We start from the raw sequence: 17391 nt of genomic DNA, 5'->3' as shown, positions 1-17391 counted from the left end.
ACTGGCAATTTTTCCTGCAAGTAGCAATTTAAGCAGGATAAGTTTAGCAGGTTTAGTCACAACAGTGGTAAGACGTGTATCTGCGATGAGAGCATCCTCCTTTCCCAGCTAGCGAAATAGCAGATAGTTGAGGAACAGTCCTGTGCTATCCTTTCACGCTGTTTTTTTTATGAGAAATGGTAGATTTCCGAGCAGTACCATCCAAAATATCCAGTGGGACGCTGTAACTGCTGCTAATTATTCCCCGCGTCTAATGCGGGATCTGCCTCAGGGTCTGCTGTTACTCAGATGGCGATGCTAGCCTGGAAAAGCTCACGTCTGAATGTTTCCCTTTACAGAAACCACTCTGAGCTCCCTAAAGCAGCCGCACACGGATAGTCCCCCCGTGGTACCATCACCGCATCAGCGGAGAGACTCGGACAGATACTGCCAGCTCTGCGCAGCCTGGTTCAACAACCCCATGATGGCACAGCAGCACTACGATGGCAAAAAGCACAAGAAGAACGCGGCCAGGGCTGATCTCCTGGAGCAGCTGGGGAAGACCCTGGACCTGGGAGAGCTGAGAGGTGAGAGCACCGGTATGCGGAGAGCGAGGACCCACTCCCTGTGGGATCTAGGGACCGCAGCGATGCCGCCCTTGCCCGCCGTGGTCACTGTTCCTTGGGTCGAGCAGGGTAGACCGTGGTACTCCTACTGCTTTATGACGTTCCTGCAACCATAAAAAAAATCCCCTCCTCTAAGAGGACACCCTGCAATTTTAGCAGCATCCTTTAAAAGTTGTTTCCTAGGTATTTCTTTTGCCTTTCCCTGAAATAGTCCCTTCCATTAGCACACTCTTCTGTCCTCCAGCAAATGTGGACTGTCCCTGTGAGCTGGGAGAGGAGAACGCGTTAAAGCACTCGGCCCCGCAGGGAGATGGGGACGGGATGCGTGTTGCTGGAGGCAGAGCGCTCCCTACATCTCCCTGATGGAGAGCGGGGCATTAGCTGTCTTCTGTGATTTAATTAGTGCTTGTAAACCACTGCAATGGCCCCGGGTCAGCAGCAGCAAAGAGGAACTGAGCATTTGCTACGGGTATGTTAAACACAAGTGTTCTGTGTTCCCGCTGAAAGGAGAGCAGCCGTCCATCTGTCTGTCCTGGCCCTGGCAGGAGCGGCTCTGGTACCCACAGGGTCCCTGTGGGGGGGCTGCACCCCGGGGTCACCCGGATTTGGGCCTTGTAGCCCTCCAGGAGGGAGCACCCCTTGTGCGGAGCGGAGCCACAGCCTGGCCGGTAGCGGTGGCTGTCAGAGCCCCCGAGCATCCCCGGTCCACCCGGTCTAGCCCCGCCTGGCGCTGATGAAGGACCGGCTCCGTCACGCTGTGCCTGTTGATGGAGAAGTGCTAATTTGTACCGGCTGAGGATGCGGCTAAGACTTAATTCTGAACAAAGTGCCTTTTTAATGTAGAGGTGTAATTACAGGGGGGAGAGGTACGAGCCTCCTGTCGAAATTTTTCTCTGTGGTCTTGATTATAATCCTGTGTGCACACAATGTATTTGACTGAAGTAGGCTGAGGAAAAAGTGCAGGTTTGATTTTCAAAACCATGCGGGAGAGGAAGTCTGGTTTGCCAGCAAGACATTGCATTAACATTTTAAAATACCTTCCCCCCCCCCCAGCTAAATGAAATAATTTTCCTTTAAATACTAATGACTGTGCAGTATATTGTGCATTTCTTGATCTCACAGAAACCTTGTAATGGTTATCCAGATCCTTCGTGCGCTACCTAGCGTGACTCACAATGCCATAAATGATTCATGTGGCTGAGTCACTGCCCACTGTTGAAAATATGCAGGGAAATAAAACCTGGGACAATAACATGGAAGTGCTTAGTACTTTGAACTGTGCCAAGCTCGAGAGTGGCCAAGGATGTCATTAACTGTAAATAAAGCAATTGTGAAGTGTTTTATTCATTTAGCTTGTGCCTAGGAGAGTTGAAATTGGAGGGCTTTACATACTCATCAGCCCACGTGGGATTTTAACTTTACGGCGGCTCTGTGCAGGGTTGGGATTTGCCGACGAATCTCGCGTGGTGCTGCCACTGTCCATCGATGGGGGACTGCAGAGCTGCGCCGTGGCTGTCGACATCCCGGGTACGGGGGGAAGCAGCTTTGGTCCTCTGGTCGGACAGTGCCAGGAGTCTGCGGTTCACGGGTGTCCAGCTCTTTCTAACGCTGATGAGCTGCACGGCCGGGCTCGGTGAGCCGAGGAAGATGTCCTTGGGTCCTGCGAAGCTTGCCTCTGCTGCTGGAGTAGCGGTGCAGCTGGGAAATCCTGCTTTTTTTACAGCTTTTCCTAACTAGGGAGTGCAGTACGCTCTTCTGTATGCCTCTAGCTGTGAGACTAGAGCAGATCTCACTGGGTGTAGAAGGCAGGTCTCTGCAATAGCCCGCACGGAATGAGATCTGCTGATGTCCGAGAAAACAGCCTTACCTCAGCAGATAAAGTCATATCTGACTCAAGAAAAACGATAAGCGTGGCGGATCAGAGATACCCAGCGGCAGTGTGTCCCGTTGTCGGTGAAATCTTGTCTGACCGTTGCTTCCGATGTCCGGCGGGTTTGGCGTTGGGCGGTACCTGGGAGGGATCTCCTCGCTCGGCGCTTGTTTTGCTACCTCAGTATTCGCTAGAATGCAAACTCATTTCCTTTCCACGCTACCCCCGGTGGCTTCTCCCATCGTAACTGAAATATTAATTCTATTTTGACTACTGTGGGAGACGAACATTTGATGCATTGTGTGAGCCTGGAACAAGCAGTGTCAGTTGAAGTAAAACATGCCAGCAGCCTTTGATGTTTTGATAATGGCTATAATAAAATATTTATTGATAAATATGAATGTGCATTTGGAGGAATAAGAATAGAGATATATTTTTGGACAACTGATATTTATAGGAAACAAAAGCATTGATTCTTCTTGCCAAGTGCTCATCCTGCAATTTTGAAGTCTTATTTTCTTCTCAGAAATGAGAAAGAGGAGAAAGAAAAGGGAAAAGAAACCTCGCTAACAGCACGGCCACCCAGTCCGCACGCTGTGCAGGTTATTCGGCAGCGCACACCGCTGCTCTGGGCAGCGTCCAGCCCGGTCTCTCCGAGCGGCGGCGTGCAGCTTTCCAGCCTTGCCAGCGCAGCCGGTCCGGGACCTCCTGCTCCAAGAGCGGGATGGGAAACCCCCTCCGCTCGTACTCGTTGGGAGAGCGCATGGACGTACCCTGACAGAGGAAGAAACGAAGAGTTTTCTTCCTGCAGAGCTGCCTCCTCCAGCTGCCGCCGTGCCCCGGCCGATCCCGGCGCAGATCATAAAAAGACAAAAACCGGTGGGTGTGGTAACAAACCCTGAATTCTGGGCTCTGTCCCCGGCAGCTTGCGCCTGTCCAGCAACGCAGAGCAGAAGCTGCTCCGTCGGAGGCACCGGTGTGGCTCCGTCTGGCCGCTCTCGCCGTCCCGCAGCCTGCGCTGCGTTTGTGCTCCATCGTTTCACCAGTTTAACGTCACGTCCGGCATTACCCATCGCTGAGCTCTCTTTCATTCCTGCTCTGATGCGGGTGGGCTCTGCAGGGGCAGAGGCCTCGCGACAGAGACCGGCAGGCTTCGTTCACAGGGAATTTAATTAATAACGGACTCTGCTTATTGCTGGTGCCGAGCCAAAACCTCAGCAAAATGCTCTCTCTTTGAAGGCCGGTGCAGTGTTTGAAAGTCTGGGCTTCGTTAAGTGGATTCATGGTGTGCTTTCCTATATGCGCACCTTCGAATGAACAAAGCGAGCAGAAGAGTTAACGTACAGACAGACCCTCCTCCGCTCATCGGTGCGGGTAACCTGCACTCCAGTGCCTTTCGCATGACGACAAAGGACTCGCCAAGGCACCTGGGGCTCTCTTTGATGCCTGCCACTAAAACCTGAATTTTACGTGGTGATGGAGAGAGGTCCAGGGCCAGCCCTGCGTACCTGGAGCTGGTTAGATGGGATGCTGTAAGCTGCAGGGAACGTGGGTCTTCTTCCCGGGGCACTTGGTCCTGGTGGGCAAGAAAAGCGCCAAGCCCTGGAGCAGAAACTGGTGCCTCTCAAGGGGGTTACACCGAGTCCCAAAAAAAAAATACAGCAGCCTCTGCAGTAAAGCAGAATCGGGACGGCTGCACAGGGATGCCGTCACCCGAAGCCTTTGTATTTTCAGGTAAATTGTCATAGTTGCAGGCGCTGTCTAGAAAAATCAGGCAAAGAGCTGAGTTTCATTTTCCTTCTCAGCTCATAATTTCTTTGTATGCCTTATAAATACTTTTCGTTCTGTGCTGTCACTTTTGGTTAGTAAAAAGCGATTTATCAAGTACTCCCCTGGAATGTGTTTTAATGCATTTTATGCAGAATGACATTAATGACTTGACTCGTTAATATTTTATTTAATGGACATAGGAGTACATTCAATTTTACATGAGTGCATGTCATGACGCAGGGTAGGGAACGCTGATGTGTCGTGAGGATGCAGTAGATGTGAATACGGACCGAGCACAGCATTTCCGAAGACAGACTGCTCTGGTTGGGTCCACCTTCCTATCGCAGACCGCCTGCTGAGCTAATACTGACCTCCAGCACGCTTTGGTTGGGGGCATTTCATGAAACCACAATTTCAGCCGGGTTGGGAGCCTTGGTAAGCTCCAGTGAGATCAAATACCGTTAATTTTGATATTCTGGAGGTGATTGTTGCCTGTGGCTTCAGCCTGCAGTCTAGCAAAGGCTAGTTTCCTTCCTCCGCGTCTCATTTCGGTGGAGTTTGTGTCACGCTCAAGACTTTTCCCGTACAAGTCTGCCTCAGGATGCTGGATTTCGGCTGCGAGGTCCCGCAGCGCTTGCCCTGCCGCAGGAAGGACAATCCCGGGTGCGAGGCGAGCAGGAGCGCGGCCACCCCGGTGCAGTACGGTGTTGGGGAGCACGTGCGGCTTTTGGCATCTTCCCGACCGGCCACCCCAGCCCTGGCGATGTTTCCATCCATCTCAAACGTACCCCTGCGCGTGTGATTCTGCTGAGCACCAGCGAGTTCACAGAATCGGCCCGTTCTGCGGCCACGTTTTCCGGCTGGTGGGAAGAGCTGCTGCGGCGGCGGAGCAGTGCCGAGTCCCTCCCGTGCTGGACGCGGGGAGGGGGGACAGGATCCCCCCTGGCTCATCGTCGTGAGCAGCCTTGACATGCTGCTGGAAAAAAAATCAGTGTCCCTGGTTAGGAACTGTAATCGCTGATGGCGTTTCCACCTACACAAGTAATTAAGATTCAGTAAGGCTGCTGTTAATGTATGCTGTTAAATTAGCTGCTGAGCATTACAACCTTATTACCTTAATTTAAAGTATTACCAGTTTCCCCAGTCCCGATCTCTGCCATGCGGCGATCACGGCGTGGTCCGAGGGCTCGGTCTGCAGGAAGGTGCTAACGCACGTCCCGTGTCAGCCGTGCGCTGCCTTTTCCATCCTTTCCCCTGCGCCGTGGCACGAACAGGACGTGGTTCTGACGCCTGTTGGCTTAATAAAGGGAACAGGAGCTGCCGGCTGCGGAGAGAGAGTTTGACTATAAAACCATTGCTGCTGCATCAAAAATAAATTCAGTAAGGAGAGCGTCCGTAAGCATATTTGCAATTTGATTTTTGTTCCGTGCCACATCGCGACACATAAAAATATAGGTGACTATTTAAATATATACTTCTGCATTATCGCTTACTTGCTCTTTTCAAGTGCTCATCTGAATATTTTTGAACTCTTTTTTTAAAGCAGATGTTTGACTTTGGTGGGCCAAATTCCTAAGTGAGAGATGTATGAGGTGTTTGAGAGAAGCGGGAGTGTTACTGTAGCTAGTGTCTGAAGTTCAGAAAAAGGAAAAGTGGTTTTTTGGGAGTCTGTAGTACAGCTGGGGAATGGTAAGTGTGTATATAGCCTATGCAGTTAATTATGGTAAGCATAAACTGATCGAATTTGAGAACACCGTACATTGCTTGTTCTAAATGAATTGTTTTAACAATTTCTGCGAAGAAATAATAGTGTGGAAAGTCAAAAGAGACTATTACATGGTACATTAAAACTGTTCCTAAAGAGCACAGCAGCCCATGGTAAGAATCCCACAGCTCTGGTATTTTTAAGCAGAGCCCTTCAATTAAGCTTGAAACGGTCTGTTCAGATCTTCACGGAAGTGAATCAGTGCAAAGCAGAAACCCCAGCGTAGAGACTCTAAAATTTGCAATTCCCTTTTTTTTTTTAGGAGGACAGGACAGAAATTACTTTAGCATCAATGGTTTACTGTAATGCTGGTGTACGTGTAATGTCCGTGATGCTAATGCAGTCTGCGATGCCAAGGGAATTATTAGGATGTTAAACCACAAAAGAGAGGAGGAGAGAAGAAATCATTCTCTGACACTCAGCATGCTAGGGGAGACAGCAGCACCAGGGGACCGGGCCATACACGTAGGTCTGCATTTATGTGCTGAATTCATGTCAGGTTTTGCCCTACATACCAGGAGTAAGAGCCCTCAGATTGCCGTCTCTCTCTTTCAGGGATGTCCAGAAGGGAAACAGGCGTTTAATGTACATTCAGCCGCACTCTGCCTGTTGGGTGAGAACATGTGAGATGAGGCAGAGAAGTGACTGCTTCCGTAATTCTGCTCTGAAATCGCCGTGCTCTTTTCCCAAGGCGAAAGAATAATGGAGTTAAGTTGTAGGTACGCTGCCGGGAGAAGAGAAGACAGCCCCACGCTGTCCTGGGGACTCTGCCACGCTCCGATTTGTACCGACCCTCCCTGTCTTGTTGCCAGGTTTGCTCCATTTGCAGAAACCAGAAAGCGTTTTGTTTTTCTGCCCTTTGTGCTCGCAAAGCACGGGGCGGGGCGGGGGGGGACGTGGCCCTTCCCTTAGCCCCTGCCATCGCGGTGACGCTGCCGGCACGGGGCAGGCGGCTCCTCGGCCCCCGGGATGCCGCCGGCGAATGCAGCCGGGTCTGGGTGTCTGGGCTCTGGGCTTTGAGCCCTCGGGGCTGCGATGCCGCCCTGGTCCTCGCGGCCCGGTGAGGGTCCGGCTGAGGGGACGCAGCAGCCGGGATGCTGCCCCGGTACGGGGACTGGGACTGACGCGTCAGATGATGCACGAGGGCAAGGACCGGGGTTTGTTGTTGTCGTAGTTCCTAAAAGAGGCTTCTTGTTTCTCCCACAAAAAAAAAAATAGATTTTTCGACCCAGCTAGTGGCCATCTCTTGGCCCAGGTCACTTCCTTATGGAAAGAGAAAGAAATTAAAGGGGGGGGGGGGGGGGGGGGAAAGGGAGAAAGAAATGAATCGGATCTGCTTTTGCAGCTTTTGCAGGTGTGGAGGAATGTCCCTGGCAGCATCATGTTCTCCTGTGGCTGCAAAAGTCATTGAGCAATGTTTTGGGTGAAAACCTGTCTAGAAAGGCAAATTAGAACATTAGCGTGTAAATAATTACTTGACCTATCATGTGCTTAGCAGGCTAATATCCTCTCCAGAGGGAGGGAGGAGTGCACCAGGGCACTAAGAATAAATGCCTCAGAAATGGACCAAACACTGCATTTTCCCAGGAAATCTAAACTGACAGAAATCAAAAATAATATCAGCCGTTTTCAGCAGCCAGTGGGCAGCACGCTGGCTTGGGCAAAGGCCTTTTCTCCTTCACCTCTAATTCTGATTGCTGCCTGTCTGCTGGGTTTCTATTTTTAGATTTTTTCACCTTTTCAGAGGCAGCAGAGTCTTGATTTCCTTGTCCTGCTGAGAACTGAAAAATACTCTCAGCCTTAAGTCCTTAAATTATAATTCTGAGCTGCAAACTGTTAAATGAGGAAGAAATAATTTTCCTATTTAGTACAATAAATGGTGTCGAGAATAGCAGGTTTTGTATCTCTCGGGGCATCTCAGGGGACTGTTTTCTCAGGCTATGCTGTGCAGAGATTGCATCTGTAACCCTGGATTTCTCCCTTAACCCTGACCACCTTCCCCCTTCCCTGAGACCCACCCAGGACAATTCGCTTTCTTAGAAGGTCTGAAATAACATGGAGCAGAAAGGATGGTATCGGAAGAAAAGCCGTAATAACTGTCCCAGTCTGAGTATCAATCTCCAGTAAAAAAAAAAAACGAACTTTGGTAGCAGTGTAAAAGCTATTACAATTGTTAAATGACCGATTTTTATTATAGCCATAAATCAGCGCCCGTCTCTTGCTTATTTTGCCGTACACGACAATTAGTTGAACGCAGTTTGGAGACCGTTCTGAGCTGCGCGTGGAGAAAGGCGGCTTTTCTCTCCTTCTCACACTCTTGTCGGCAGCACCTGCCGTTACAATCCCGCAGCCTCCTGTTCGCGTCCTGCGCGCGCACGCTCTGTAGGTGAATAAATGTCTTGTCTGCAGTGGATGTCGCAGAGATGTGAAGTTTGATCTTGGCTGAACAGGCGAAGCACGGGCTGATTTTGTTGGGTTTAGTTCTTCAGCTCGGATGTTTTCCAGGGAATGTGCCGAGAGACTGTTTCTGTGACTTTCCTTATAAATTGCTTTGCAGCTTCTGTTTGAGATGTGCATGAATCTGCTTAATTGCCTGGGGTTTGGGTTTTGGTTTGTTTTTTTTTTTCTTCCCTGCAATCTGTGCCCAGAGGCAGAGCAGTGAATTGGGAGAGAAACGCTGTTTAAACCAAGAGCTTTTCCTGCGCAGGGAGCCGTGGGTGCTTTTCCGGGGGTCTTTTCCGGGGGTCCAGCGGCCCCTTCTGAGGGTGCGCCTTTGGCCCTTCGTCCCCGTTTCTGTCGCTCTGGGGGGTGTTTGCGTGGTTTGGTTCGGTGCTGCTGACACCGCTTGTCTCCTTTTTTGCTAGCAGGAGATAAACCTTGGGTGCATACGACCGGTGCGCTTCTCCGGGGTCCAGCGCAGTCATCTGCCCTGTCTGCTCTCAACGTTAACTTCCTCGGCCAACCACGCTGCTGCGCTTGGATCACGTCATCCGCGATTCACATAGCAATAACATAAACCGCAGTATATTTGCTTGGAAAATCATTTGTAGCCGTGGCAATCAAATAGATAATGAAATGGAAAGCAGCAGAGGCAGCTGAGAGATTTGTTAGAAAGTAAAAAAAAAAAAAAAAAAAAAAAAAAGGAAATAAACCCCCCCAAAACCAAAAACACCAACAAAATTTCCTAACGTTTCTCCTGTGAACCCACTGAGATGTTATTTCCAGCTCAGTGGTACTCAGTTGGCCAGCAGCAAGAGCAACAGCTTTATAAATAGTTGGTTGTTATTGTATCTGTGAAGGGCTAAAATTAGCAAAGCGAGGGTGGCTCAGCGGTCAGGGGCTGTAGACAGGTATTGCAGCCAAGAGTAAATCCGTCAGGCAAACGAGCTCCTGGCTTCCAGCTTTTGGATGGCCACCTGGTACCCGCGCTGGGCTTCTAGCACTGACCTTCAGACGAAGGCTAGGACAAGAGGAAACGGCCTCAAATGGCTCCAGGGGAGGTTTAGGTTGGATATTAGGAAAAGTTTCTTCACCGAAGGAGTGGTCAGGCATTGGAACAGGCTGCCCAGAGAGGTGGTGGAGTCACCGTCCCTGGAGGTGTTCAAAAAACGTGTAGATGTGGCACTTCGGGACATGGTCTAGTAGACATGGTGGTGTTGGGTCAATGCTTGGACTTGATGATCCTAGAGGTCTTTTCCAACCGTTAAGATTCTAGGATTCTAGGATTCTACTCTATGAGTCACTGGCTCTCGGAGATCAGCGGCCGCATTCGGCAAACACGGCCGCGCGCTTCGGTGGATAAGTCAGAGTGGATCCCTTTGGGGCAAAAAAAAAAAGTTCCTAAGTGATCTGGCTCCTAAATACACTAACGAGGAATTGCCCTGAATTGTGCTCACTACCAAAAAACCAGAGGAATAAATGGGGCCTCGTGTGCTCGTTAGTCTGAGCGCGATGATGCTTTGTGAGAAAGCCATAGAATGGGGATGCCCGCGCTGACGAACGCGGGGACCACGGTCTCCAGGAGGGATTTGCCTTTGAACCCTGCTTGGTTCTGCTCGATTTGTGCCTTTTAAAAATATCCCTTTAGGCTTCACTAATGCTTGGATAGCCTGGCCTGGAAAAGTAAATAGTTGGGTTCCTGTAAAGAGAAATGTCTGGGAAACTGGAAATGAAATTTGAGATCTGAGTACCTTCTAATTAATTAGAAGTTTGCTTGGGGCAAGAGTTAATGCTTTTTTTTTTTCTTTCTTTTTTTTTTCTCCCTCCCCCCTTTCTTTAGCCATGTTCACTCATTTGTACTCTCCAGCTGCCATTTTAATTCTGAATAGCCCGTAGCCCGGGCGCAAAGACATTTTTCCTCCCTGTGCAGCCCTGAGCTTGCCCTCAGCCTACACCGAAACACGCAGCCAGCGCGGAGGGCAGCGCACAATTAACGACTCTGGGTTTTCTTCGCAGGGCTGAAGCGCAGCTACACGTGCAACATCTGCAACGTCACCCTGAACTCGATAGAGCAGTACCACGCGCACCTGAAGGGCTCCAAACATCAGACCAAGTGGGTATCTCCGTGCTCTTCCCGGTGGCCTCCTGTCTGTCCGCGTCTGTCTGGATGAACGTACATATAATAACGCTTTACACTGCGAAAATGCTGTCATCTGAGGAGTCTGGGTGTTTTTTGCAAACACCCAGAGGCACCTCCAGTTTGAGAAAGGCAGGGCTGAGCCCAGGGGGTCTCCCCGCAGTCCCACCGAAGCAGGGAGCTGTTTGCTCTTCATTTCCCGCTGGTCACGGCATGCCCTGGTGAAATCCTGCCGTCGGCTCGTCGCACTTTCCGTGCAACCCGCTGCGTTTCGCTGCCGGAGGCTCGTCCCGGTTTCCTGGGTTTTGCCTGCTGACTCTGGGGTCATCCTGCAGGCTGGGCTGGGGGGTCATGAGCCTGCAGATGTCCCGGGGACAGGGGCTCCTCTCTGGAGAGGTGAAGTGTGTTAAGGGATGTCCTGCTTTCCTGAGCATCTTCCTTCTCTCCTGAAGACCCCTCCCGTACCCCCCTTCTCCGGAAACCCCCGCACAAAGCTATCGTTCTGCACGTCCTCTGGGACGCCCCTCGTCCTCAGCTCGTCCTTCACAGGGTATCGGCTTGTGGGCAGGAGCACTCGTACTCGTGCCCGCCACAGCGCTGTACGCGTTTACAGCACAGAGTACCTTATAGCTTTGCACATCTCTTCCCCGCGTCCTCAGCCAGGTTATGGGTCTGTCGTCCCTCCCCACCGAAACGCCTCAGAGGGTGTTGGGGAACCCAAATGTCTGCCCGTCCTCTCCTGGAACTGAGTGACCCAAGACCTTAATGATGTCTGGTCCTGATGACACAAGCATTTGTGCCTAATGATACGGAGTTTGCACCTCCTTTCGTGTGTTAAACCTCAGAAGAGACACAGGGAGTGTAATGGGATTAGGTGTTTCCACGTGAAAATATTTATGCTGTGATTTAGAGCAATTATGTATTACCCAACTTTGAGACTTGGAGGGAGTCTGCTCTGTCAATTAGTACAGATTATTAAAATGAAGTGATAAAGATACATGGTACCAGCGAGTAGATTAATGAACTAATCTCTCTTAATACCCTTACATGTGAGCTTTGGGAACCGTTTCAGGCTGAAGCACTCAGGACTGCCCAGATTAGAAGAGGGATATAAAAGGTGTCATTAGTTACCGAAATACTTCAGGTAGCTTTATGGGCAGTCTGCAAGATGAGGCAGGATGATCAGAACCAGCAATAAGTACTAATGTCTAATTTTGTATAAGCTACTAAAGGACAAATGCAGACCTTCCCCAGCCGATGTTAGACCTTTAAAGATTCCCGGTATTATTCACGTTCTATCCTATTTATTCAGGGACCATTTGAACGTCTTCCAAATTCCTATGCTTCCTGGACCTGAGCGTGTAGTCATATTCAGGATCTCAATTAACGGAAGGAACTGATGGTGTCAGACTTTCTAATGAGGTGGTGTTCTCCCCCCGCTCTTCGCAACGGACGTTGAAGTGGAAGGAGAGGCAGTTGCTGACTGGCCGCAGGGATCCGGCACGCCTACCAGTCTAGATGTTTTGTGGAGGAGAGGGCTGGGGTCAGGCAAGCGAGACGTGGTTTTAGGCTGTGCCACGAGCAATCTGGGACCTTCAGTAAGTCCTTTACAGCCTTCGTCTCCCTTTGTCTTTCCGTACATCGGTGCTGATGGCGCACCCCTGGTTACGTGGCAGGTTACGTGCGCAGCGTGCAGGATGGTGCTGTCGGGGTCCCTGTCCGTACCCAGTGCAACAAGCTCCCGCTGCTGGAAAATAGAGCTGGCAGCTCTTCCCATCGGAAACCTGGAATGAGAGCGGTTGTGATGTGCACAGAGCTGTAATTTATCCTTCCCCTGCCAGTCCTTCTGAGTTTGTATTATTATTGCTGCTGTTGCTGCTGGTATTATTGCGGAGGATAATGGAGTTTATTTCAAATCAGAGCAGCCTCATGGACGGGAAATATGGGTGTGCAGACGAGACGCGCTACTTTTCGGCGTCGGGAGGGTGCCTCGCATCCTCTGTGTTATACCCACACCTTCTGCTTCTGTTTTTCAATCACCTGCAATTAGCAAAGTATCATCGCAACACTTAGTTTCTGCAGAAAGATAATTCCTTCTGCATCTATTGCTTTCCCAAATGTTTTCTTCTGACTGACAAAAAATTGGAAAGACGAAGGATCTTTCTGCCTCGTCTCTTTTTCTGTAGCTGGAGTAGGAGCCTACCGGAGTGTATTCACTGCAGAGCTCAGGATTGAAGGAAATATCTGGGTAGGAGTTGAGACAATAATTCCCATTCCCACTCCTTTATCGCTGCCCATCAGGGAGAAGACGACCCTCAACTCCCCGACTGAGCGTGCGTGGCGGGAGGCCGGGCTGTAGGATGGAGAAACTGGGAACCCCATTCCATGGCGGCGGGGTGGGGGGGGGATTTGCTGCCGTTCGGCAGAACAACCTCCCGCGGTCGCTCAAACTCTGCCTTTCCCCGAGCAGAAACGCCGGGGAGGCAGCAGCGGGTGGGGGGATGATGAAGCAGCAGGGTACAGACAAAGACTGCCCTGAACGCGTGGGGCGGTCGGGAAGGGGAGAGCCCGGGGTGCGGGGAGGGCTGGGGTTGGTTTCCGGAGGGTCCCGGTGTCCCAGCAAGCCAAAGAGCATCGCGCTGGTTTAGTGTCAAGGCTCGGTGGCACTCGCAGGCGTTCCCAGAGCTTCCCGGAGCTCTGAAAGCACGTGAATTATTGACAGAAAGGCCCATTTCTCTTTCATCTCAGCGAGGATGAAGCCGGCCGGTGCAGGGAACACCAGACTGGCGCAGAGGCCTGCAGGACTCAGGCTTTTTTTTTTTTTTTTTTTTTTCCTGAAAAAAAGGACTTTCCTCTTTTGCAAGTTAATATTCTTATCGGTCTTTCTAAATTTAGTTTCTTATCATTTATTCATAATGACTTAAATCTGGTCCCAAGGGATTTTCATGGGCATTCAGTGCAAGAGGAAACAAAGTAATAAATTCAAAAGAAAGTATGTTCCAAATGTAATAATGGCATGCCGATTACAGACATTTGTCTGACCAATTTCTATGGGAAATTGCTCTGATTATTCTATTTCCTCCATCCGTTGTTCGCTTTTACACAATTTTCTTTGAGGCTGAGTATCCGAGCACGGCAGAGCTCTCTCCAGCGCCTGTAGGAAAGTGCAGAAGACAATAGATTGGCAGCTTGGGTTTGCGCACAACAAAAGCTCTTCCCACCCTGTAATTAGTACGTAACCAGATTTTACTCTCCTTGTTTAAAGCTGGTTTTGCAGCTTCATTGTCCTCTATATGGGACTGAGGGAATGAGTTACCCGTATCTTTTATCCTGAATCAGTTCTCCCCCCCGCCGCCCCAAAGCCTACGGGGTCGTACCAGCCACATGCACTGCTGAACGCAGCTGGACCTGGTGACGCAGCCCCAAAACGAGCCGGGGGAGGCTCATGACCGTGATTTTTCTGTTTGCCACGTAAGTGGGGATGACCTCGTACGCGGTGTTGTACAGAGCCGGCTGCACGGGTTGGGCGCTTGTGATAATAGCAGGTAGCAAAAGAATTCAGGAAGGTAAAGCAGTTCGTACAGCTCGTGTTCCTGACTACAGAAATCGTCTACAGTGCAGACAAAGACGAAGAAATCTTCATTTTTAGTGCTGTGAACGAATACATTGCGAAACGTTATTCCACGTCGTGTCTTGGCTACTGTACGGGTGACTGAAGGCACGCGTGCCCCCAGCCCTGCTTCCAACACAAAGCGATGAGCAGGGCAGCAGAAACAACAGATTTTGTCAGGGCTGCATCTATGTTTTTGTAGCTTTCTACAAGCGATTGCCTCTTCTAGACGAAGTAAGTTAATTTTGAAATCCGGACTTGGTACTTCTGCCGAGTTTCCACCGCCGCTTTGTCCCAGAGCAAGGCTGGGTCGTCGCGGCACCTTGGCTCTCCGGTGCAGGGGGAAGCGAATGTAAATGTGCTCGGCGTTGGGGTGCCAGGAGAGGAAGCCCCCCGCCCTCCGGCAGCCCCCCCGCGTACCTCGGCGAGTGTTTTGCCCGCTGGTTTTTGCTCTTCTCGTTATCGTTGGTTAGTGTCAAGACTGTCCTCTTCCTTATAACTCAGTCTGAAACCAGTGGATTGCAGTTGCCAAGGCAACAAAACGTTTTATGGAGCTGTCATACTTCATATAATTAAAAAAAAAAAAAAAAAAAGAGGAGGGGAGCAGTTTGTAAAGGAAAGGGATTTTGCTCTGGGACAGGTTAGCAGGAAAGGCGATTGCAGGCTGGAAACTGGTAGCACCCAAAAAGTACCGGACAGCTGAGTCTTCTGAGAAGCTGCTTTAGGAGAGAAGAACTTTTATGAGGAATGAGTCAAGCTGTGGATATTTATTATAGTTCTTGAGAGCTCTCCAGAGAGCAACACACAACCAAGCCACTGCTAGAGTTGCTTTAAATAACCCACCGTGTAACAGCCCGTGAACTACTGCGTTATCTGGACCTCCATCGCTTCTCAGCGCGGCGCCGATGGTGCTGGAGCTCCGTTAGCAAAGCGGGAATTCAAGGCTGCGTACCCTGTTCTTCCTCAGGGGGTGTCTGGCGGGGAGAGCTTAGCTGGTTACTGACTGGAATGCCAGGGGCTCGCCAGATGCTTCTGACTGCATTTGTTTGGCCAAAAGATGGGGAAAATGGGGGCTTGGGGCGGGGGGAAGCTGAAAGTGTGTCTCGGCTGCTGTTGCGGTGTTGAATAAAAGACGCAGGAGGAGGTAGCTAATATCGAGCCAGTCCTTATCCCTCTGGCCACAGAATGTGCAAAGCAAGATAACGTCTACGAGCTCCCATTTCTTCTCCAGGGTGCAGGCAGTGCGAGCTGTATATTTGAAAATAAAGGAAAAAATGGATCCTTTTTTTCCTCCTTTCATAAAGTGAGGAATTGGGGTGAGAGTCAGATACAGGAGAATATTTCTTGTAAGGCATCACAAATCTGTTTACGTCAGGGGTCAGGGCAGTGCTCGTCACAGCTCTGATGGGAACGTGCACTCATGCAGAGCGGCCGAGCGAGGGCTGCTTTTAAATGTCCCGGGAAAGTGGAACGCCAGCTCGGGGCTCTGATGAGCAGCGCTGGCGGCTGCGTGCACACACGCTGGCACAGAGGCAGGTTTTGAAATGTGGTTGGACCCTGGAACATCTGCAGCGGGGAGGAGCACTAAACCTTTAATTAGGGATTTATGAACTGCGTAGAGATGATTGAGTCATTGTTTGACTTGCTTTCCAGAAATAGAAGTGGGTTTGTTTTTTTTTTTTAATCTCCCCTTCTCCCTTCCTCCTCCCCACAATGAGCAGAAGAGCAGCAGAAGGACGAGCGAGGCGCAAGGCAGGCGACGGGGCCAGTGCCCAATTCGGCTGGACCGGGCTCAGCACCGGCAGCTCCGTTTCTATGGGGACCGGCGGCAGCCGAAATCCCGGCTGGTGAGGAGCTACGGGAAGGAGGGCACGTTCTCTCTGAAATATTGGGGTGGAATCACGTGCCTGCCTTGCTCTTTACTGCTCCTTGCTGCTGAAAGAAACAAAACTTCCCTCTTTTCTGGTTTATGTAAACTGGAAAGAGGAAGAATCACTGCTAAAAGTGATTTGCAACAAACAACAGAGAATTAAAGTCCCGGGTAGCTGTGAAAGAAGCCAGAGGAGGTTCAGATTCTGGGTCAAAGAAATGCTCGTGTGGAATATTAACTTAGGGCTTTGCAGAAAGCGCTTCCCTCCTTTAATTAGCACGTGCAGGCGGCGGGATTGGGGACAGGGCGCTGCGTTCATCGCTGCGTCCAGGAGAAGCTAGCTGCATCTGGGGAGGATGCGCCGGTTCCAGGTCTGAAGTAGCTCCTCGGGGGCTGGCGGATGAAAGGACCAAAGATGCTGTTGGCAGAGTACAGAGCCCAGACCCACATTTGATGTAAATGCCATCTCTGGGCCGGTTGCAAATATATCAAACGCTGTAATAATGTGCCAGGTAGCGAGAGCTGTGAGCTATCCTCCGCTGTTCTGGCTGTCAGCGATCGGAGGCTGAGATCCAGCCCTACTAATTAAGAGTCTGAGTATATGGGGATAATGATTCCCACTTCCATAAAGACAAATTTTATCTTCTCGCCTTTATTTTGTCTCTTTGATCAGCCAGACCTCTCTGCCACATCTAGAGTTCACAAATGTATTCTGCGGTTTTATAACCACTCATTTACACATTCATAGATGCTAATCCACGCCTAGGTTTCCCTTTCGAACTCGCGCTTCCTGATTAATTTTAGGATTTTTGCAGAGAGGGGACCCAATCCTGCAGCTATCGTTGGGGTAAAATCGATTCTGTAGGAATCTCAACGTACTGAAGGAGCGCAGTATTCAGTCCAACTGAGTGCCCGGGGGTTGAGAAGGATCATTCCTGGTTTGGAAGGCGTGCTCCGAAGATCTTCCTGCACAGCCCTTCCCCTAGTCCTTGGGTTGCACCCTGTGAAAGCCCAGCTGATTAACAGCCTGCTGAGGAGCAAGTGACAGCAGGCGTGGTGCCCGTGAGGGTTTTTTGTTTCTTTTTTCTGATTGAGAACACAGATGTCTAATTGGAATCGGGTATTTATTAACACGAGCTGCTTGGCTATTGAGAAATCGCAGCTAATCAAAATATTGTAAATACCGTGCCTGGAGAAATGTCACCCTTCACCGTGATTGCATTTCCATGGGGTTTTTTTTTTTCAATCTATTTAAGACAACGTGAACAAATATTTCCAGCCTGTTGCGGCTGAAGGGTGTTCCTGGTTGCGGTCCCTGACGTAGC

General features: G+C 50.3%; 1 protein-coding gene across 4 annotated transcripts in view; it reads left to right on the top strand.

The window, feature by feature from the left end:
- ZMAT4 (zinc finger matrin-type 4) overlaps positions 1-17391 on the top strand; it is a 180433-nt gene that overhangs the window by 65890 nt on the left and 97152 nt on the right. For all 4 annotated transcript variants that reach the window (XM_054804757.1, XM_054804758.1, XM_054804761.1 and 1 more), the window contains 2 exons: positions 339-566; positions 10466-10562. In XM_054804757.1, the coding sequence (XP_054660732.1) occupies positions 339-566; positions 10466-10562 (325 nt within the window). The remainder of the gene's footprint in view (positions 1-338; positions 567-10465; positions 10563-17391) is intronic.

This window comes from Grus americana, chromosome 26 (assembly GCF_028858705.1).
Source record: "Grus americana isolate bGruAme1 chromosome 26, bGruAme1.mat, whole genome shotgun sequence".
Lineage (NCBI taxonomy): Eukaryota > Metazoa > Chordata > Aves > Gruiformes > Gruidae > Grus > Grus americana.
Note: the sequence above shows the minus strand (reverse complement) of the source record. Positions and strands in the feature narration are given on the sequence as shown.